The sequence below is a fragment of the Chiloscyllium plagiosum genome, chromosome 2, assembly GCF_004010195.1.
Source record: "Chiloscyllium plagiosum isolate BGI_BamShark_2017 chromosome 2, ASM401019v2, whole genome shotgun sequence".
NCBI classification, from domain to species: Eukaryota; Metazoa; Chordata; class Chondrichthyes; order Orectolobiformes; family Hemiscylliidae; genus Chiloscyllium; species Chiloscyllium plagiosum.
In genome coordinates, this window is record NC_057711.1 from 23,540,788 (window position 1) to 23,564,574 (window position 23,787).

General features: G+C 43.0%; 1 protein-coding gene across 26 annotated transcripts in view; it reads left to right on the forward strand.

Annotated features, from left to right (window-relative positions):
* Positions 1–23,787, forward strand: part of LOC122557375 (teneurin-3) — a 2,612,756-nt gene that overhangs the window by 2,579,737 nt on the left and 9,232 nt on the right. For all 26 annotated transcript variants that reach the window (XM_043705048.1, XM_043705023.1, XM_043705127.1 and 23 more), the window contains 5 exons: positions 3,428–4,302; positions 6,452–6,627; positions 11,236–11,471; positions 13,756–14,052; positions 14,368–15,979. In XM_043705048.1, coding sequence (XP_043560983.1) covers positions 3,428–4,302; positions 6,452–6,627; positions 11,236–11,471; positions 13,756–14,052; positions 14,368–15,979 — 3,196 coding nt within the window. The remainder of the gene's footprint in view (positions 1–3,427; positions 4,303–6,451; positions 6,628–11,235; positions 11,472–13,755; positions 14,053–14,367; positions 15,980–23,787) is intronic.

Below are 23,787 nucleotides of genomic sequence, written 5' to 3' on the forward strand. Positions count from 1 at the left end.
TAAAGTGTTTGTTCAATCTAAAAGCCTCCATCTCATTCACAGAGATGTGTCTGACCTCCCCAGGCAATGATTGTAGATTTTTACCAGTATTCAGTTTAGGACAGGGCACTTTCAGTATTGGAGGTGACATTATGTAATCCACTCTTACTGGCAGTGCTCAAACCCTGCTGCTACAACCTAGAGAGAAAGTGATTTCATTTAATCTTTGTTGTCACACTATTCCACTTCAGGAATGTCGTGCTCACCCTCCCTTCTGGTTGCAGTTATGCTGCGTGATGTCCATTAGATTCTCATTAACAATCATAGAATCCCTCCAGTGTGGAAACAGGCCATTCAGCCCATCGGGTCTACCTCCAACCCTCCAAACAGCATCTTCCCCAGACCAAACCCCTGCCATGTCCCTGTAATCCTGAATTTCCCATGGCTAATCCATCTAACCAGCACATCTTTGGACTGTGGGAGGAAACTGGAGCACCTGGGGGAACCCCACACAGACACGGGGAGACATGTAGTTGGAAAGGCCAGATCAAACCCGGGTCCTTGCCACTGTGAGGCAGTAGTGCTAACCATTGAATCACCATACCTCCCACTGAGCCACTGTGCCATGCTGAAAGGTCCACGTGAAATTTTTTTAGCTGTTGTCTTAACAGTGGCATCCAGTGGCATTCATTAAAATAATAGACAAAGGGACCTGAGGCAAATATTTGGGTGCATTTATTTCTAATGTTGCATAATTTCAGCCTTTTGTTTCTCTCCATCACTTACTTAATGGCACACAATATTAGGACGTGTTTTTTTAAATCATTTCATGCAAAACTATAACCAGATCTTCTGAATGCATCACCCAGATCCTGCCATAGAGATAAGTTTATACCTTTCCTCAGAGAGCAATACAATGCTTCAGGTTACTGTACATCATAAATTACAAAAGTGAATTGAGCTGCTTTTACAGTTTAAGGTGCACTTACTGTCTTGTCCACTTGAGTATTGAAGAAAATTTATTGTCAGGATCAATAAAAAGCAGAGGATTTTCCAGTATATGTTCAGGTTCATGTAGAACTTTAATTTGTAGATCGAGATTAACAAAATAAAAACAGTCATTCAACTGCATTTAAAGCAAACCTACATTATTTGTTTAACCTCTGTTGCACATTGTGCATATTGAAATGCAGATCGGAGAGGATTAGCTACAGATGCAGTATCTCTCCCATAATTACTACTCGTGTTAGAAATGTGCATTGTTTCGTTAATCCACTTGATTTTCTCAATTGGAAAGGAGGTGAGAACATCTTTCTTTCTCTTTTCTCCCCCATCCTCCTTTCTCACACACATTGAATTGACAGTGCAGTTCCACAGGATTGTTGTTCATAACTCAAATTGACTTCTTCCAGCATTGCTGCTCATTCATACTCACTTTCTGGGTCCGTGACCCAAAATATTCTCCCTGACAAAGTGGCAGAGGGCTGGTGAGGTCTGTGAAACTCTACACGTTTGTGTCTTGGCTAGGGGAATGTATTGAAAGGTAAAAGGAAATATGGCTCCTTGAGGAACAATGCTTGGAGTGACAAAGTACAGCAATATGCGTGCAGTTCTGGTCTCCTTCCTATCAGAAGGATGGTATAAACCTTGAAAAGGTTCAGAAAAGATTTACAAGGATGTTGCCAGGGTTGGAGCATTTGAGCTATAGGGAAAAGCTGAACAGGCTGGGGTTGTTTTCCTTGGAGCGTCGGAGGCTGAGGGGTGACCTTATAGAGGTTTATAAAGTCATGAGGGAAATGGATAGAATCAACAGACAAGGTCTTTTCCCTGCACTGGGGGAGTCCAAAACTAGAGGGCATAGGTTTAGGGTGAGAGGGGAAAGATATAAAAGGGACCTAAGGGGCAACATTTTCATTTAGAGGGTGGTGCATGTGTGGAATCAGCTGCCAGAGGAAGTGCTGGAGGCTGGTAGCATTTAAAAGACATCTGAATGGGTGTATGAATAGGAAGGGTTTAGACAAATATGGATTAGTGGTGCTGGAAGAGCACAGCAGTTCAGGCAGCATCCAAGGAGCTTCGAAATCCTGAACTGCTGTGCTCTTCCAGCACCACTAATCCAGAATCTGCTTTCCAGCATCTGCAGTCATTGTTTTTACCTCTTAGACAAATATGGGCCAGGTGCTGGCAGGTGGGACTAGATTGGCTTGGGAGTCTGGTCAGCATGGACAAGTTGAACCGAAGGGTCTGTTTCCGTGCTGTGTGTTTTTATAACTAATACATGTGAAAATTAGGCTAGGCTATTTTCCTCGGACCGTCAGAGGCTGAGGGGTGACCTTATAGAGGTTTATAAAGTCATGAGGGAAATGGATAGAATCAACAGACAAGGTCTTTTCCCTGCACTGGGGGAGTCCAAAACTAGAGGGCATAGGTTTAGGGTGAGAGGGGAAAGATATAAAAGGGACCTAAGGGGCAACATTTTCATTTAGAGGGTGGTGCATGTGTGGAATCAGCTGCCAGAGGAAGTGGTGGAGGCTAGTATCATTTAAAAGACATCTGAATGGGTGTATGAATAGGAAGGGTTTAGACAAATATGGATTAGTGGTGCTGGAAGAGCACAGCAGTTCAGGCAGCATCCAAGGAGCTTCGAAATCCTGAACTGCTGTGCTCTTCCAGCACCACTAATCCAGAATCTGCTTTCCAGCATCTGCAGTCATTGTTTTTACCTCTTAGACAAATATGGGCCAGGTGCTGGCAGGTGGGACTAGATTGGCTTGGGAGTCTGGTCAGCATGGACAAGTTGAACCGAAGGGTCTGTTTCCGTGCTGTGTGTTTTTATAACTAATACATGTGAAAATTAGGCTAGGCTATTTTCCTCGGACCGTCAGAGGCTGAGGGGTGACCTTATAGAGGTTTATAAAATCATGAGGGGCATGGATAAGATAAATAGAGAAGGTCATTTCCCTGGGGTGGGGGAGTCCAGAACTAGAGGGCATAGCTTTAGGGTGAGAGGGGAAAGATATAAAAGGGACCTAAGGGGCAACGTTTTCATGCAGAGAGTGGTGTGTGTGTGGAGTGAGCTGCCAGAGGAAGTGGTGGAAGCTGGGACAGTTCCAACATTCAAAAGGCACCTGGATGCGTATATGAATTGGAAGGGTTTTGAGGGGTAAGGGCTGAGTCCTCGCAAATGGGACTAGATTAATTCAGGATATCTGGTCAGTATGGACGAGATGGGCCAAAGGTTCTGTTTCTGTGTTGTACATCTCTGTATCTCTTTGACTCTATGACTAAGTAAGTGATGGATTTCACCAAAGGAATAATCTCATTCCTTCATGAGGAATACAGGGGTCATCATTGACATATATTTACGATGTTGCTAAGCACAACCACAGGAATTCTGACATTTTCTGTGAAGTTTGTAGCTTAAATGCACTTGTGTTTCCAACGCCAGGTTCGCTTGGAATGGCCAACAGATCTCACCATAAACCCAATGGATAACTCCCTCTATGTGCTGGACAACAACATCGTGCTACAGATCACGGAGAATCATCAAGTGCGGATTGCTGCTGGCCGACCCATGCACTGCCAGGTACCAGGCATTGAGTACACACTGGGGAAGCAAGCAGTCCACACGGCTCTCGAATCAGCCAGTGCCATCTCCGTGTCATACAGTGGTGTCCTGTACATCGCAGAGACAGATGAAAAGAAAATAAACCGCGTGAGGCAGGTGACTACAGACGGGGAGATTTCACTGCTCGCTGGTGCACCCTCAGACTGTGACTGCAAGAACGATGTCAACTGTGACTGCTACCAGACTGGTGACGGCTACGCCAAAGATGCCAAGCTCAACTCTCCATCCTCGCTGGCCGTCTCACCTGATGGCACGCTGTACATTGCTGACATGGGTAATATTCGGATTCGGGCAGCCTCCAAGAACAAGCCAGTGTTGACATCCATGAATTTGTACAAGGTAGCGTGCCCATCAGAGCAAGAGCTGTACATCTTTGACATCAATGGCACACACCAGTATACAAAGAGCCTGATAACAAACGACTACCTCTACAACTTCAGCTACAGCAATGAAAACGACATCACTTCAGTGACAGACAACAATGGTAATACCGTGCGGATCCGAAGGGATCCCAATCGCATGCCAGTGCGAATCGTGTCTCCAGACAACCAAGCAATCTGGTTGACCATTGGGACCAACGGGGGATTGAAGGGCATGACAGCCCAAGGGCAAGAGCTGGTTCTACTCACCTACCACAGCTACAGTGGCCTCTTGGCAACAAAAAGCGACAAGACTGGCTGGACGACTTTCTTCGAGTAAGAGTCTCCTTAACTTGTAGAAAAGCTGAACAATGAATTATTTTTGTTTCTTAATTTTGATTCCTAAAGCTATATCTTTTACATGATGTACAGAATGAAAGATGTGAGGCCTGATTAGCTCAGCATGAATTTTCTGTCTTAATAATTTGTGAAAGAAGTTAGATGTTGACTTCTTTTTGAGAGTTCGCTCCCTTTTTATTCTATTCACACGTGGGATGAGGGCATCCATAGGTAGGCCAGCATTTGTTGTCCATCCCTTGAGAAGGTGATGGTGATCAACCTTCATGAACCATTGCAATCCTTGGGGGATTGAGATGCCCACACTGCTGCTCTTATCTGTTCTAACTCCTCCACTCCTGAAAGTGAAGAATTTTACTGGAACGTGGTTCCAGATGAATAGGTAAATATCCAGTGCCTCGCCCTTTGTTAATGATTGTGTGCATACAGTTTTCCATATCTACACTCACAACACATTCAGAATCAGGTGCAGGAGTGAGAAAAGGAAGAATGTCCTCATGAAGAAGGCAGTGAATCTTTGAAATTCTCTTCCCGCCATCCACACTCGGCTGTGGATGCACAATCATTGAGCGTGTTCAAGACATTGATGGAGACTAATGATATCAAAGGATATGAAGATAGCACAAGAGGCTAATGTTGAGTTAGATGGTCAGCCATTATCCAATTGGATAGCAGTGCAGGTTTGATATCTGAATGGCTTACACTCCTATGTTCCAACTCCCATCCAATCTCAAAATTCCACTTTCAATGGATGGAGAATGACAAACTGGCAAATGTAATGTCCCGGTCTAGGTATCAGTGAACTACAAAGATCGGGAATGAAGGGCTGCATTTCGTGCTCTCCATGACAATGTCTGCCCCCTTTTAGCAGGACCTTTGGGAATTCAGTGGTTCTCCTCCCCTGTCCCTGTAAAACCAACAGTCACAACACCCAAAACTCAGGTGGTAAGGCACCTGGAGGAAGGACGCCTCATATTCCACCTTAGGACTCTGCAATCACAGGGGATCAGTGTGGATTTCAACAGTTTCCTCATTTCCCCTCTCCCCACATTATCACAGTCCCAAGCCTCCAACTCGGCACCGCCCTCCTGACCTGTCCATCATCTTTCCCATCTATCCACTCCACTCTCCTCTCCGACCTAATGCCTTCTCCCTCATCTTCATTGCATTCTCACTTCCTTCCCTCTTGCCCTACCCCTCCTCCCAGTTATCTTTAACTCCCCAGCCCACAAGCCTTATTCCTGATGAAGGGCTTATTCCCGAAACGTCGATTCTCCTGCTCCTCAGCTGCCTCCTGACCTTCTGTGTTTTTTCAGCACCACACTCTCGACTCTTGGCTGAGACTATCTAACTCAGAGTCTGAAAGGGAGTTCCTCCTAATTAGCATGGCTCGTTGATGAACAAAGCAATGTGAAGGTAACCATGGGGCAGCCACGTGACTGTGGGTGCACTGGCAGTGGGGGAGCTTGCTGCTAGCCTTCACACCCTGGCCATATTTCAACCCCCATTGGCAAACCACCTATTCCTGCAGGGGAGTTTGGGCTCACTCGCCTCAGGTTCCACCTCTGACAGGTTTCCAAAACTCTGCCCAACCCCTTGTGGCCCTTTTTGGATTGTAGTGATATCATTGGTGAAACTGCAGCCAGGTTGAACAAGCAACAGTGGTTTGTACTCCCTGCCTGATCTCATCCCCCTGATGTACCACAGTGGAGCAAACTGAGCAGCATCAGCATGAGGTTTTCACTCAGTGACATTCAAGGTCAATGACAATTTTTGGTTTTATTTTCTTGGATGTGTTGCCTGTGGTTATTCACCTCCCTCAGGATGTTAAAGAAATCAGGAAGATTCCATGACAGTATAGATTTTGCACGCTCTGTTGGTCTAATCTCAAGTGAAATTCTAGATGAGTCAGTGGAAATGTTCAGCACATGGCTATTATATAAGAGAATTTTCCATTCAAGGTGTTAAAGGGACTCCAGTCTTTGAACAAGTTCAGCATTTGCTTTTGATGTTAAAACTAAGAAAATATATTATTAATTTTCAGGGGAGCCTGAAATGAACAGTTTTAGATAACAATACCTTCAAAGTGCCCTCTTTAAAAAGCCACTTTTCTAATTGTTTCCTTCAGCTATGACAGCGAGGGCCGATTGACTAATGTTACATTCCCCACCGGTATGGTCTCAAATCTCCATGGGGAAATGGAGAAGGCAATAACGGTGAATATAGAGTCATCCAACAGGGAGGATGATGTCACCATTACCACCAACCTCTCTTCAGTGGATGCCTTCTACACCCTTGTTCAAGGTATTGTACTTTTGTTTCCATTTGACATTGATAGGGGATTGGTGTCACATGCAGACAAACTATGTAAAGATAATACATTTCCTTCTCCCTCGATCATTAATGAACTTGATTAACAAATATCCCCTAGTCAACAGTTTGGACGGCACGGTAGCACAGTGGTTAGCACTGCTGCCTCACACCGCCAGAGATCCGGGTTTATTTCCCGCCTCAGGCGACTGACTGTGTGGAGTTTGCACATTCTCCCTGTGTCTGTGTGGGTTTCCTCTGGGTGCTCTGGTTTCCTCCACAGTCCAAAAATGTGCAGGTTAGGTGAATTGGCCATGCTAAATTGCTCGTAGTGTTAGGTGAAGGGGTAAATGTAGGGGAATGAGTCTGGGTGGGTTGCGCTTCGGCGGGTCAGTGTGGACTTGTTGGGCTGAAGGGTCTGTTTCCACACTGTAAGTAATCTAAACAAAAAACATTATCAAAACTAGCTTTTAATCCTCGCTGCCATTTTTGGATTTGAGCCCAGATCCTCCAAACCTGGGGATTGCTAGTCCCTGTCCTAACCACTTTTCCCCAGGGCAGGATTGACTGGTACGAGAAGCCATAGTTTGAAGATATTAGGAGGAAGGTATAAAGGAGACATCAGAGGTAGGTTCCTTATGCAGAGAGTTGTGAATGCATGGAATGCATTGCCAGTTGTGGTGGTGGAAGCAGAGTCATTAGGAACATTTAAGCGACTGCTGGACATGTACATGGATATCAGCGAGTTCAGGGGTGCGTAGGTTAAATTATTATATTTTACATTAGGATTAAATTTCAGCACAACATCGTGGGCCAAAGGGCCTGTTCTGTGCTGTACTTTTCTATGTTCTAAATTCTATTAGGCCATCACTAGGCCAAAACATGCCTCGGCTCTCAGGTAGGAACATTTAAGCGACTGCTGGACATGTACATGGATATCAGCGAGTTCAGGGGTGCGTAGGTTAAGTTATTATATTTTACATTAGGATTAAATTTCGGCACAACATCGTGAGCCAAAGGGCCTGTTCTGTGCTGTACTTTTCTATGTTCTAAATTCTATTAGGCCACCACTAGGCCAAAACATGCCTCGGCTCTCAGGAGTGGAAAGAAATGTCCAGATCTCAGAGTGGTTAAGAAGTCTGTAACCATCAATGTTAAGCAAAAGTCACTTCAGTGATAAATCTTAAATTTCAGATCGAAACAGACTTCACTAGGATTGAGTGTCCATCATGGATGTTGCTGGGAAAAGAGTTGAATCTTTGTTTTTGCTATTTTTGTTCCTTCCTAAAGACTTTCCTGAATTGTCATTACCTATAGTGCTATTTTTGATTCTCTTTTGACTGATTAACTTGTGTTGTTTTACTCTGAGAATTTTGATTCTGAGATCTGACTTGTCCAGGATTGTCATCAGTTAAGATCACAATATTGTTAATTGAGTGAGGTTGCCAACTAGTTGAACGAGGGACAGGTTTGTGCAGCAGCCCCTACCCTAGTGGGAACTAATACAGAAACTAGGAGCAGGAACCAATCATTCAGCCCTTCAAGCCATTCAATATGATCACGGCTGATCCTCTATCTCAACACCATATCCCCACTTTCTCTCCATACATGGTGATACCTCAAATATCGAAAGATTTATCAATCTCTCTTTTGAATATACTCGATAACCCAGCCTCCACAGCCTTATGTGATAGCAAAGTCAGGTCCACTGCCCTGTGAGCAAAGAAATGTTTTCTTGTCTCAGTTCAAAATGAACTGTCCTGAGCCTAAGACTATGACCCCTGGTTCTTTTCTCCCTGACCAGGTAAAATCTAATTTGTCTAGCCCTGTTAGTATTTTTTACATTTCAATCAAATCCTCTCCCATTTATTGAAATTCTGGTGCCAAACAACTCACCACCCTGTGGCCAATCACTTCAACATTCCTGATGAAGGGTTATCCCCGAAATGTCAACTCTCCTGCTCCTTGGATGCTGTCTGACCTGCTGTGCTTTTCCAGTGTCACACTTTTCAACTCTAGTGAATAGAGATCTAGTGAAACAAATCTCTTGTCATCTGACAGTCCTTCTATCTCCCATGTCAGCTTAACAAACTTTTGCTCTACTCCCTCCATGGCAAATATATCCTAACTAGACTGAGGCAACCCAAAAATTGTGTCCGAGAGGACGTTTAACAGCCAGAATACAGGATATTTTTATCTCGTCAATCTGAGTTGGATGTGAGCCCAGTTCTTAGATTTAACATGCCAGTTTGCATTTATTTGCCAGTCTAATTCATCCAGTTTCTGAAATTTACCTTTGACTTGCTATAGATTTGCCAATCTGTTTCCATCAAGGATGAAAATCTGAAGCTTCTCCAGTGTCTTGTCGCAACTCAGCCTTTTAAATGTGGCAGTCTGTCTTAAGTGTTCATGCCTTCGGAGCTTGGTTGTTTCCCTTGTTTTGTGACCCAGAGCAGATAACAATAACTCCTACTCTTTTACAAGACACCAGTGTGACTGGAAGAATTAGATACTGAGCAAGGGCTAAGGGATCTGGAAAGGTTTTTGAAGGGGGTTAGAAATATTCTAAAATTGATTGGTTTTCAGGATGAAGCTCCACAAGAACGGAAGAATTACGAGCAGGAGTTAGGCAATTCAGCCCCTCGAACCTGTTCCACCATTTGATATGGTCATGGCTGATCGCATCTCAGCCTCAACTCCACTGTCCTATCTGACATTTCAAAACTTTGTCAAATGTGAACTGGAATAGGAAGCTGATAGAGATAGGCAGGCTACCAGACAGGGGGTTACCAGAAAAAGTTGGTGCACAAGATCAGTATGAAATCAGTAAATTGGCAGACAGAATGATAGCCCAAGATAGGATAAGTTCTGATCGCCTAAGTTATTTATACAAAGTACAATTGGTGTAAAGGTTATGCTTCTAAAATATTTAGGCTAAATTAGGCCAGTTGCTGGAAGTATTTATGCAAAGATATATCATTCTCTAAAAGATACTGCACAGATGGAATAAATATAAACCTGTTGAAGTCGTTTAAAGTAGAAACAAGCATATTCCTGAGAGAAACCACTGTTTCTAATTAACACCCTTGAGTTATGTCAAATCACAGTGCATCTGTGTTAATGATGACATTGTATTGCTTGCATACAAGGTGCAAAGGACAACTTCAGATGGCAGGCAGGAAACCAGAGGGGACAATGTCATGTACAAAGCTACCCAAAGTGAATTGAGTATCCATCCAGGGATTCACACAAGTTGCTGAAAATGCAGGCAGAATCCAATATCATCAGAGAGTCAATGTAAGTCTCAGATCAGCTCCTGGTTATCCATGACATCCGTGAGTCCACTAGTTTCTTCACATGCATCCTTGGATGGTCATTGAGTTCCCAAGACCTTCCCGCAATCTCAGCAGAGCATTGGAGGAATAAGTGGCAGAGGGGCAAAAGGAATGTCGAGGAGGATAAAGAAACTGCAGAACATATTCTAAATGAATGAAGGGCAAACCCTGATATTCAGGGGTTAAAACTGAAATCCTTGTGAACACTATTTAACAAAGTCATTAACCTGTCAAAAATGAAGCAGCAACTTTATTGAAGTACCCACTCAGGAATTTAATGCTAATATGCTAACCATTGTTAATGGAACCCAGTAGAATTTCAATCCCTTCGTACTTTAGGTTATAGGGAAGTTCATGCCATAAGCAGCTTGGTACTAACCTCTTGACACCTCAGTACTCTTGAATGTCAGTCAAGCAGGAGCTTTGTGATTAGGCAATTGTTACAGTACTAAGGCAGCTATAAAACTCTGCATCATTCATAGCATCCCAATCATCAGGGAAATGCTTTAGAAACAAGGCAATTACAAGAAGTTGATGCATGGCTATATCCTGGCTGAGTCTCTCTCTCTCTCTCTCTCCAGTTATTTACTTCCTGGTAATGTATGACTGGGAAGGACGACTCTATATTGGTGGAAGGATTTGGGAAAAAAATGTCACAAAGTGTTTCAAAATATCTTTTGACTGTTTGCAACTTGCAAATTGCAAGTGTACTGATGTTAACTTCAACAGCTATAGATGAAATATGAGACCGTTGGAAATCACTGGCCTTAAAATGTGTTTCTAAACCAATTTTGGTCTTATAACATCATTTTAATATTTTCTCTCAGTGATTTTGTTTCTGAAGATAGGGCCTTCATTGTCATGAAACGTGACAAGTATTAAAAGGCCATTGTGATCCCCAGTTACACTTGCAAATGTGTATCTGTAAGAAAATAGCAATTGCATTTCTAAAATAATTACAGTAGATTGACATGATGGATTTGACAGAGTGGGAGCCAGTCTTGAACTAAACATGGTGCAGTGTCAAGAATAGAAATTGCATAAATATTTAATTCACTTCTATCCAGTTCCTCCAACTGAGGTATTAAATGATAACATCCCCAAAAATCATTTCTCAACTGTATGCTTTAAAAATTGTGATGCTTTAGAAATGAAAATTTTGGCTTGTGGCAGAAGTAGCATTTAAAACTGAAGTGTTATTATGGTATGAATATTAATGTTAAGATATCCATTTACATTTTGATTAATATTTTCCATTGTATTCTAGATCAGTTGAGAAACAGCTACCAGGTTGGTTATGATGGCTCCCTTCGTGTAATGTATGCCAATGGCATGGATGCCAGCTTCCAGACAGAGCCCCATATCCTGGCAGGCACAGTGAATCCAATAATAGCCAGACGTAACATCACACTGCCTGTGGAAAACAGTCTGAACCTGGTGGAATGGCGGTTCAGAAAGGAACAAACTAGAGGAAAAATCAGCATCTTCGGGCGCAAATTGAGGGTAAATAGCTTCCTGTTAATTAAGTATTAGCTGCAATGTTCATTTTCTTTTTAACAGTTGGACATTAGCAACTAAAAAATCATCTTCTTGTTAACTCATCGAATCACATCGCATGGTCAGTGGATTGGGTGCAGGAGTTTGGGAGATCATGTAGCAGCTGTGCAGGACATTAGTTAGGCCACTCTTGGAATATTGTGTTCAATTCTGGTATCTCTGCTATGGGAAAGATATTGTGAAACGTGAAAGGGTTCAGAAAGGATTTACATGTAAGAAAATGATATTAATATAAAAAGAATAGAAAAATATTATATTTGTACACCTCCATTCCCCTGCAATGAACATCGCAATAATAGATTATCCGAGAGTATTAAATTGCTAATTGTTGGATTTTCTTCCTCATAACAATGACTGTATGTCAAAAGTACTTTATCAGTTGTAAAAGCATTTTAAGCTATCCTGAGATCATGAAAGGCAACATTTCAATGTAAGAACCCACTGTACAAATTGCCATGGAGACAGCTCCTGATCTGCGATCATTGAGATCATTGGGATTACATACATGTGATTTTGGGCCATGAAAAGAATTAGTTTTAGCTGAAAGAATTAGTTTTAGCTGCAACACTGATTATCTCAGATTATGCAATAACAATGGCAACATGGTTGAGCAAAACCAAAGCTCAACAAGCAATCAGTCCTTCAGGAGTTAACAGAACAAAATCTGCTTCCCAAGAATATGAAATATAAGATTCACAAATCCTGCTTATGTGTAATTGGATGCATTTTATGAATCCATACAGGTTGAATTTTAATAAACGAAACCTCATAATTTCAAAAGCTTTGTTTAAAGTTCAAAGCTATTATTGACAATGAGAAATACATTATCATGCAAACCCTGTACCTGTTGTAATGAAGGATGCTTTACATTTTGATGGTAGTGTTATTCTAGAAGCAACAACCTCAAGAGAACAAGGGGTTGTCTATGAACATTGTCAGCTCTTCAATATATTGCATCGAACTAACCTTAACCACTCCAGCCTCTTAACATCATATCACTAATCAACCTCACAATTACTTGTACTCACATTGTGCACTTAATGTGGAAAATGGTCATGAGGTGCTTCAGATAATTATTGTAACAGAAAAACTTGACAGTACAGAACATAAATTGTTAAAAGGAGACAGAAGTTTGCACTCTTCAGGACAGAGATGCAAGAAGCAGACTTGAGAAAAGGGATAGCACAAGAAGAAAGTGCTGACTGATGAGGCAACCATTGGCATTTAGAGCAGCAACAGCTTGCAATCTTCAACTGCTTTTACTGGTGCTTCGATGATGATGGCCCAGTAATGACCTTCTTTCTTCTCCTTCTGGATCAATTGATGTCCTTCTTTCTCAAATCTCTTTTTTTGTGTCCTCGTCTTGAAGAAAAGTGCGAGATGTAAAGGCTTCACTTTGCATCTCCTTTTTTGCAATGTTAAAATCTTGGCACAAAATCACATGTGGAGATCGTCAAGCCCATGACCAAATACATAACAAACATTTGAATGGTAGCATCTTAATGGTGGAAAAAGAGAATGAGGTTTTTAGAGAAACAATTTTAAAGTTTATGGTTTTGGTTACTGAATCAAGTGAAGAGTGTCAGAACATCATTACAGTGAGATTGTGATCGTCCAACATTATTCCCCATTATAGGGGGGGGCTTCACTCATAATCATAGTATTGTCAGTGATCAGTTGCATCCCCCCCACCTCTTCCATCATCATCAATTTGTTAGGTTTGTCACTGACTGACTTTAGTGTCGAGAGTGTGGTGCTGGAAAAGCACAGCCGGTCAGGCAGCATTCAAGGAACAGGAATATCGAAGTTTCGAGCATAAGTTCTTCATCACTGACTGACTTAACTCTGCATGAGCACGTCCTTATTCTTTTGGAATTGGAGTAAACAATGGAATAGGCTGGTTTTTTTAAGAAATGAACAAATTTTGTCCATATTAATGAAGCTCCAGCCTTGGGAAGATGATCTTAAATGTTTTCGAAAATGTACCTGTAAATTTACTGCAGATTAATGTGGAAAAGGCTTTGAGCAAAAGCCAAGCTGTCTTTTAATATAATGAAAAGGCAATTAAACTCATTCTTCATTTACATCAGGGAAGTCTGTCAAGTAATTTGCACTGAGGAACAAAATCAATCAGTCTGAACGCTTTAGAAAATAGCCAGTTTGTCTGAAAAGCAATAGGGGGTGGGGTGGGAACATTCCTCATTGATTTCTTCTGGTTGTTTTCTATAAGGTGAATGGCAGGAACCTCCTCTCCATTGACTTTGATCGAACAACTAGAACAGAAAGGATCTATGATGATCACCGCAAGTTTCAGCTGAGGATCCTGTACGATCAGTCAGGCCACCCCACACTCTGGTTGCCAAGCAGCCGACTCACAGCCGTCAACATCACCTACTCGCTGACCGGCCAGATCTCCAGTATTCAGCGGGGCCCGTTGGGTGAGAAACTGGAGTACGACAACAAGGGCAGAATCATGTCCCGCATGCTGACTGATGGAAAAACCTGGAGTTACACATACCTCGACAAGGTGAGCAACAAGGAAGTACCTGCCCTTTCCTAAAGAGTTTGAGAGTGCATCCTTTTCTCTAGAGCACATTTGGCACAAAACAAAATGAAACATAGCCCGGCTCAGTGTAGTTACATATTACACGGTTAAAGCTAATAATCTTAAACTCCAAATTTACATGTCCAAGTAGATTATTGCCAAGCTTTGCTAAAGACATTTAGGTCAAGGATGACTTAATTAAGCAAATGTATTATCATTCAGAATGATAATTTCCTTTGTCATGTAATTTGCAATTTCATTCCTAAGGATACATTTATATTCTGTTCTGTTTCACAGTCCATGGTGCTACTTCTGCACAGCCAGCGCCAGTACATCTTCGAGTATGACTTACTGGATCGTCTGACTGCAGTCACAATGCCCAGTGTCGCCCGTCACACCATGCAGACTATTCGCTCCATTGGTTATTACCGTAATATTTACAACCCCCCGGAGAGTAATGCCTCCATGATTGTCGACTACAGTGAGGAAGGGCTGCTCCTGCAGACAGCTTACCTGGGAACAGGCCGGCGCGTGCTGTACAAGTACAGACGAATGTCGAAGCTGTCCGAGCTCCTGTACGACAGCACGCGGGTCAGCTTCACCTATGACGAAACCGCCGGAGTGTTGAAGACAGTCAACCTGCAGAGCGAGGGCTTTATCTGCACCATCAGGTACCGGCAAATTGGCCCCCTGGTCGACCGGCAGATCTTCCGTTTCAGCGAAGATGGCATGGTGAACGCCCGCTTTGACTACAGCTACGACAACAACTTCCGGGTGACCAGCATGCAAGCCGTGATCAACGAGACGCCCCTGCCCATTGACCTGTACCAGTTCGACGACATCTCTGGCAAGTTTGAGCAGTTTGGGAAGTTCGGCGTGATCTACTACGACATCAACCAGATCATTTCGACGGCCGTGATGACATACACCAAGCACTTCGATGCGCACGGACGGATCAAGGAGATCCAGTATGAGATATTCCGGTCACTCATGTACTGGATCACCATTCAGTACGATAACATGGGGCGGGTGACCAAGCGAGAGATGAAGATTGGCCCCTTTGCCAACACCACCAAGTATGGTTATGAGTACGATGTGGATGGGCAGCTTCAGACCGTTTACTTGAATGACAAAATCACGTGGAGGTATAACTATGACTTGAATGGGAACTTGCATTTGCTAAGCCCTGGCAGCAGTGCCCGCCTGACCCCGCTCCGCTATGACCTGCGTGACCGAATCACCCGCTTGGGTGACGTCCAGTATAGGCTGGACGAAGATGGCTTCCTGCACCAGCGAGGAGGTGACGTTTTTGAATACAACTCCAAGGGCCTCCTTACAAGAGTTTACAGCAAAGCGGGCGGCTGGACCATCCAGTACCGTTATGATGGCCTGGGGCGACGAGTCTCCAGCAAGACCAGCATCGGTCAGCACCTTCAGTTCTTCTACGCTGATCTGAACTACCCGAACCGTATCACTCATGTCTACAACCACTCCAGCTCTGAAATCACCTCCCTCTACTATGACCTGCAGGGTCATGTCTTTGCAATGGAGATCAGCAGTGGGGAGGAGTTCTACATTGCTTCTGACAACACCGGTACACCACTAGCTGTGTTCAGTAGCAATGGTCTGATGATTAAGCAGATTCAATATACTGCCTACGGCGAAATCTACCTGGACTCAAACCCTGACTTTCAGCTGGTGATTGGCTTCCACGGAGGTCTGTATGATCCTTTAACAAAGCTGATCCACTTTGGAGAGAGGGACTATGATATACTGGCCGGGCGATGGACAGCCCCTGACATCACTGTCTGGACAAAGGTGGCCAGTGACCCTGCACCGTTCAACCTCTACATGTTCAGAAACAATAACCCTGTGGGCAAGGTCGAGAATATCAAGGAATATGTCACAGGTAAAAGAGAAACTCAACCAAGCCAAATAATTGCCAGTAAAGTCTGTCAAATCCGCGCCAGTTTGCTTAACAAAAGGAATTGAGAAATGTCTCCAAACCAATTGTTAAGTTTGGCAAAGAGATACTTTAAAAATAAGTTGAGTGAACTAAGAGAATTATTGCATCAAATGAACTGTTACATTTCAGTCCACATGACCTGAAATGCCACAGCACTGTGGTAACATGAGATTTTTGTTCCCAAAACGCATTTCCAAATGGGCAACAAAGTTCAGATTGAATAGAAGTGAATGTCATGTGAAGATCATTGTAGCAAATGGTAAAACATTGGAGCAGGAGTAGGCCATTCAGCCCCTCAAGGCTGTCCCACATGAGATTATGGCTAACTCTACAACCCCGGGCCTTTGACCCATATCCCTTAACACCTAAATAAAAGTTGTTTTCAGAAACGCAAGGAAGTGACAGGTATTATTTGGGGGTTGATGAATGATGCTAATGAGGTGGTCATTTTTTAAACTTAATTGGTGGGTGTCACTGACTAGGTCACAATTTATTACCCATCCCTAATTGCCTGGAGGATGGCTAAAAGTCAACCACATTCATATGCATCTAGGAGCTACATGTGGGCCAGACTGGATACAGATGGCAGATTTCCTTCCCTAAAGGGCATTAGCAAACCAGATGGGTTTTTAAAACAGCTGACAGCAGTTCCATGGATGCCATTAGACCAGCTATCGTTTTAATTCCAGATTTGTACTCAATTCAAATTTCGCCATGTGTCATGTGAACCCGTAACCCCAGATTGTTATGCTGGGTTCTGGACTACTAGTCCAGTGACAATACTACCACACCACTGTCTCCTTCTTGGCCATTGTACATTTTGTCATACAAAGGATCAATTATCATACATTAGCTAACCACTCCTTAAAAATTTGTTGATGCAAAAATTCTTAAAGGAGATAAAGTTGTCTATTGTTTTTAATCCAGCCTGAGTTTAAAAAAAATCAAAGTGCTGTTGCTGCTTAATTTTGTCAACTTCCTGCACCTTTCTCCCTGAGAAGCCTCGATATAGTTTCCTGCACGTGTACTATTTGAAGGCAATATTGGCATTATTCAGTCTGCTTTTTTATCAAACTTAATCAGCCTGTTCAAACATATTACAGCACACGTCCAGGGCAATGGGACTTGAACCAGGATCTTCTGGCCTATTGATACAACCAATCTAGCACAAGCCCCACTTCATTCTGTTTGTTTGCTGACTGTCAAATTAGTGGAATTAGCTGTGACAACTTGTTTAGCCAGTCAGTGCAGAGTAGAACTGGAACCTTGTCTATATACACTGACAAACTGTTGTTTACGGACACCACATTATTGTGCACTTGCAATGAGTGAGACCTCATTTAATTCTTCCCCTATTGAGTTCAATCCAACACAGGAATATATTTAACGCCCAGTTAACAGGGCTGTTACAGCACAGTGGTGGAGTCTCTGCCTCTGGGCCAGAAGGTTGAGGTTAAAGTCCCAAGTGCCCCAAAGATGTGCTGTAGTACATCTGAGCAGGTTGGTTAAGTGACTAGAATAAGACCATCTCAGCATATGAGTCCATGCTGTGGTAATGTTCCTACCTCTAACCTAGGAGATCCTCGTTCAGGTCTCACCTGCTTCAGAAGTGTGCAATAACATCTTTGGGCAGGTTGATTAGGACAGTATCTCGTCAATTAACATTATGTTCCCTAAATCTTTATACAGATATAACCTAAAGCATTATGAATAGCTCTGTGTATTTAAAATGAGTTTACAGTTTGTCCTATCAGCCCACACAGTGGACAGCCTATTTGTACATATGCTGACCTTTTCTTCCTGTAAGTTACAAACTTTCCCTTTCCTGATAAAATCAAATGCCCTACAACACAGCTACAGCTGAGGACTACAGCTCTTCTCACCCTACGTCCTGGAAGGACTCTATCCCTTTCTCTCAGCTCCTTAGCTTCCACCGCATTTGTTCCGATGAGGTCACTTTCCAAAGTGGTGCTCTTAATATGTGCTCCTTCTTCTCCAACCGTGGCTTCCCACCTACAGTTGTTGACAGGGCTCTCGACAGTGTGCGGTCCATCTCCCGCGCCACGACCCTCACCCCCTCCCTCCCCTCCCAGAACAAGGATAGGGTCCCTCTTGTTCTCACCTTTCACCCCACCAGCCTTCACATGCAAAGATAATCCTCCGCCATTTTCACCACCTCCAACACGACGCCACCACTAAACACATCTTCTCTTCCCTCCCCCTGTCTGCATTCTGCAGAGATCATTCCCTCCAGGACAATCTAGTCCACTCCTCCATCACACCTAACACCTCTCCATCAAACACGGCACCTTCCCATGCAATCGCAGAAGGTGCAACACCTGCCCCTTTACCTCTTCCATGCTCACCATCCAACGCCCCAAACACTCATTTCAGATTAAGCAGCGTTTCATTTGTACCTCTTTCAATTTGGTCTATTTCATTTGTTGCTCCCAACGTGGTCTCCTCTATATCGGAGAGACAAAACGCCGACTGGGTGATCACTTTGCTGAGCACCTTCAGTCTGTGTGCAATCAGGTCCCAGACTTTCCCGTGGCTTGCCACTTCAACACACAATCCTGCTCCCATGCCCACATGTCAGTCCTTGGCCTGCTGCAATGTTCCAGTGAAGCTCAACACAAACTGGAGGAACAGCATCTCATCTTCCAACTAGGCCCGTTACAGCCTGCCGGTCTCAACATTGAATTTAACAACTTCAGATGATTATCCCATCTCAACCCCTCTTTTCATTCTGCTCCGTAATTTTATTTTTATATATATATATATTTCTTTCACTGTTCTCTACCTCTTATTTCTTCATTGTCTCTCTTTCTCGCGCTCCCCACTCTCTCGTCACCTTTTTCCTCTCCTCTTCCCCCCTTTGCTACCCTTCTCCCCTGTTTTCCATTTTGCCTCTGCTTCACCCATCCCCCACATATTTTGTCACATAGCACTGGCTTCAGCCTTGGTCATTCACAGCTCTAATCTCCCTATAATCTTTCTATGCACTGTCATTATCACTTCTGTATTGCTACCTTTGCTTCTGGAGCCATGACTCACCTTCTCTCAGCCTGGTATAAATACCTCCCTATTTCTCCTGTTTTTTAGCTTTGACAAAGGGTCAGCTAGACTCGAAACGTCAGCTCTTTTCTCTCCTTACAGATGCTGCAAGACTTGCTGAGATTTTCCAGCATTTTCTCTTTTTTTGGTCCTACAACACATTCTTGGTGCAAGAATGATGAAGAGTTATGAATTTAGTGTGCAACTGGCAAACATTGGGTTTTTACCTTGACAGTATCTATCTGGTCCTCCAAGTCAAAAGGGAGCTTAGGAAACATCAAACTGGACATTCAAAGTTATGAAAAGTGTTATCATTTTTTTCTTAACCTCATAGTGCACTTGCAGCATCTTTCATTGGGTTAAAAGAATGGTGTTGAGACCAGAACACTATTTATCCATATTGTGGGCACAGCCATCCCAGGATTCTGAAGATGTACTAGCCACACATATTATAATTAATTGAGCTCACGGTGTCTGTGTTCAGTGGGTTGATGTTAGAGAATCAATGCTGACACTTCTAGTTGAATCCAAAGCCCAAATCGGGGTTGCTGTATAGAGTAGAGGTCTAAGGCATGAACCATTCACTCTGCACTGACCTCATCCAGCTCTTTGACAACTGTCTAAGACTGAACCAGACTGTTCGTAACCTCACAGTTCTTCGACCCAGTGATAAGCTTCTAGTTATTTACTGGAGATGCATAAGGCTGCCCAGTTTTAGCTCCACGATGTTGCTCAACTCTGACCCTGTCTCAAACTGTCCTCTGTCAAAACTCTCACCTTTGCCTTCCTTCCCTCTAGACTTGAGTGTTCCAGTGAACTCTCTTCTCCGCACCATAAACGTAAGGTCATCGAAGTCTATGATGCCCATGTCTTAAATTGCTTCAAGTTCTTTTCCTGCATAATCATAGGCTCCTGATTAGAAGACCATGGGATGTAGAAGCAGAAGTAAGCCACTCAAAGCATTCACAAGTCATCCCAGGGAACAGCACTTAAAATAAAGAGATGTATATCTCACAGTCCTAAGATCCTTCTTTAAGCAGAAACTATACAAATCCAGCCTGTTTTCTCTAGAATTCAAAAGGCTAAGGGGTGATCTAATGGAGGTCTTTGAGATATCAACAGGAAAAGACAAGGTAGGTAAAGATAAACTACTTCACTGGTTTCTGAGAGCTCGGGAGAGATGTTAGGAAGCATTTCTACACATAAAGGATGGTTGATAGATGGAACACTCTTCCATAAACAGCAGTAGATGCAGGATGAGTCCTTAATTTTAAGCTGAGATGGCTACATTTTTGTTTGGCAGTATTAATGGATATTGGCCAAAGGCAGATGTATGGGTTAGGCCACAGATCAGCCATGATCTCATTGAATTGTGGAACAGGCTGGAAAGGCTGAATGGCCCATTTCTGTTTCCTATGTACCGTTACTGGCATTATCCTTGCCTCAAAGTTGTGGAACCATTGTGGAACCTCAGTGAACACTCAACTACTGTTGGCTGCCAGTGATTAGCTAAGATCGTTGTGCAGGAAACATAGCCTAACCCTCAAATAACGACCCAAAATCAAATGCATGATCTGATCTTACAGCTACGCAAAAGTGAGGACTGCAGATGCTGGAAACCAGAGTTTAGATCAGAGTGGTGCTGGAAAAGCACAGCAGGTCAGGCAGCATCCGAGGAGCAGGAAAATCGATGTTCCTGTTGAAGGGCTTTTGCCTGAAACATTGATTTCCCTGCTCTTCGGATGCTACTGACCTGCTGTGCTTTTCCAGCACCACTCTGATCTAAACTCCTGATCTTACAGCAGCAACTTAATAAAAGTTCAAAATAAAAAAGCACATGAGTGGCTGTGAAATGGCATTGAATGCCCTGAGATTGCAAAAGGCTTAAGAGAAACGGAAGATTGTCTGAGATGGGTTTCTGGAGCCATTTGTACAGGAACAATCTAGAGATCAGGGTTATTTTGGATTTAGTGTTGTGTAATGAGAAAGGGCTAATTAGTAATATTGATGTGAGGGAGCTACTAGGAAATAGTGACCATAATATTTAGAATTTTGCATTAATTTTGAATGTGATATCATTAATTCTAAAATGAAAGTCTCAAACCAAAAGAAAGATAATTATGGCAATCTGACGGGTAAGTTGGCTACGATGAATTGGAAAAGTGCACTAAAAGATTTGACAGTAGACAGATAATGGTTATTGTTTATTGAAATACTTTACACCAGAATAGATACCTCTCAGGCATAAACACCCAAAGGGAAAAGGAAATCAACTGTGGTCAAGGAAGGAACTTAAAAGATTGCAGTAGATCAAAGGAATATAAGGATGTCAAGAAAAGTGTGAAGCTTGAGGATTGGGAACAATATAGTATCCAGCAAATGAGGATCACAAAACTGATTAAGGAAGGTCAAAGAGGATATGAACGCAAATCAGGTGGAACATAAAGTTTGACTGCTAAACCTTCTTGAGATTTGTGAAAAGTAAATGGTTAGTTAAGATAAATGTGGACTCATTACAGAATAACTGAGAGTGGAGATTAAGAAAATGGCATAGAAACTTAACAGTTACATCATCCCTGTCTTCACAGAAGAGTATAAAGAAAATGTCTCAGATATCCCAAGGTGTTCTACATTTATGTGAGGAACAAAAGGATGGCCAGAGTGAGGGTAGGGCCGATCAGGGATAGTGGAGGGAACTTGTGCCTGGAATCAGAGGAATAAGGGAAGGTCTTGAATGGATACTTTGCTTCAGTATTCACTACTGAGAGGGACACTGTCGTTTTGTGAAGACAGCATGCAACAAGCTGATATGCTTGAACAGGCTGATGTTAAGAAGGAGGATGTGCTGGAAATTTTTGAAAAACATGGGGATAGATAAGTCCCCTGGGCCAGACAGGATATACTCAAGGTTACTACGGAGAGTTTGGGAAGAGATTGCTGCGCCTTTGGCGATGATCTTGGCGTCCTCACTTTCCACTGGAGTTGTACCAGATGATTGGAGGGTGGCAAATGTTCAAGAATGGGAATAGAGATAACCCTTAGAATTACAGACCAGTCAGTCTTATGTCGGTGATGGACAATTATTGGAGAGGATTCTGAGAGACAGGATTTATGATTATTTGAAAAAGCATTGTTTAATTGGAGATTGTCAGCATTGCTTTGTGAGGGGCAGGTCATGCCTCAGAAGCCTTATTAAATTCTTTGAGGATGTGACAAAACACACTGAAGGTCAAACAGTGGATGTGGTGTACCTGGCTTTTAGCAAGGCGTTTGATAAGGTTCCTTATGGTAAGCTCATTCAGAAAGTAAGGAGGAAAGTAAGGATATATGGAAATTTGGCTGTCTGGATTACGAATTGGCCGGCCCATAGAAGACAGAGGTTGGTATTAGATGGAAAGTATTTAGCCTGGAACTCGGTGACCAGTCGTGTTCCGCAGGGATCTGTTCTGGGACTTCTGCTCTTTGATGAGGAAGTGGAAAGGTGGGTTAGTAAGTTTGCTGATGACACGAAGTTTGGTGGAGTGGTGAATGGTGTTGAGGACTGTTGCAACGGGACATTGACAGGATGCAGAGCTAGGCTGAGAAGTGGCAGATGGAGTTCAACCTGGAAAAGTGTTAGGTGATTAATTTTAGAAGGTCAAATTTGAATGCAGATTACAAGATTAAAGGCAGGTATTTTGGTGTGGAGGAACAGAGGGATCTTGGGGTCCACATCCATAGATCCCTCAAAGTTGTCACCCAAGTTGTTAGGGTTGTTAAGAAGGCATATGGTGTGTTGGCTTTCTTTTGCAGCGGGATTGAGTTTAAGAGCTGTGAGGTAATGCTGCAGCTCTATAAAGCCCTAGTTAGACCACACTTGGAATGTTGTGTTCAGTTCTGGTCTTCTCATTATAGGAAGGATGTAGAAGCTTTAGAGAGAGTGCAGAGGAGATTTACCATGATGCTGCCTGGACAGGAAGACATGTTTTATGAAGAAAGGTTGAGGAGGCTAGGGCTTTTCTCATTGGAGCAAAGAAGGATGAGAGGTGACTTGATGGAGGTGTACAAGATGATGAGATGAGAGGCATAGATAGGGTGGATAGCCAGAGACATTTTCCCAGAGCGAAATGGCTATCATGAGGGGGCATGATTTTAAGGTGATTGGAGGAAGGTTTAGGAGAGATGTCAGAGGTTGTTTCTTTCCACTGAGAGTGTAGGTGTGGGGAATGACACCTTAATCAGTTGACAAGAAAACTTTCTGAACATGTTAGAATGCAGTTGAATCTATTCATAAAGAATACTTTACTAAGAGCTATGCATCCAGGCAGGTTAATTTTCAATAGTTTATTGACGGTATTAAAGCATTTATCGATGTTTCACTTATAATGGTGGATTTGTTTAAACCATGGATCACTACAAGATCCAAACAAAATAATATAAATATCGACTACACTGGCTTCACTGCAGAATTGTATTAAACCGAGTTGTTGTCTCTGGTTTGTTACCCGTGCTACGTGATAGAGAGTCGAGGAATAGGGAGAGAGAACAGTTAAATGCGTGGCTACAGGGATGGTGCAGGAGGGAGGGATTCCGGTATCTGGATAACTGGGGTTCTTTCTATAGAGGTGGGACCTCCTATAAACAGGATGGTCTGCACCTGAACCTGAGGGGCACCAGTACCCTTGGTGGGAGGTTTGCTAGTGCTCTGGGGGGGG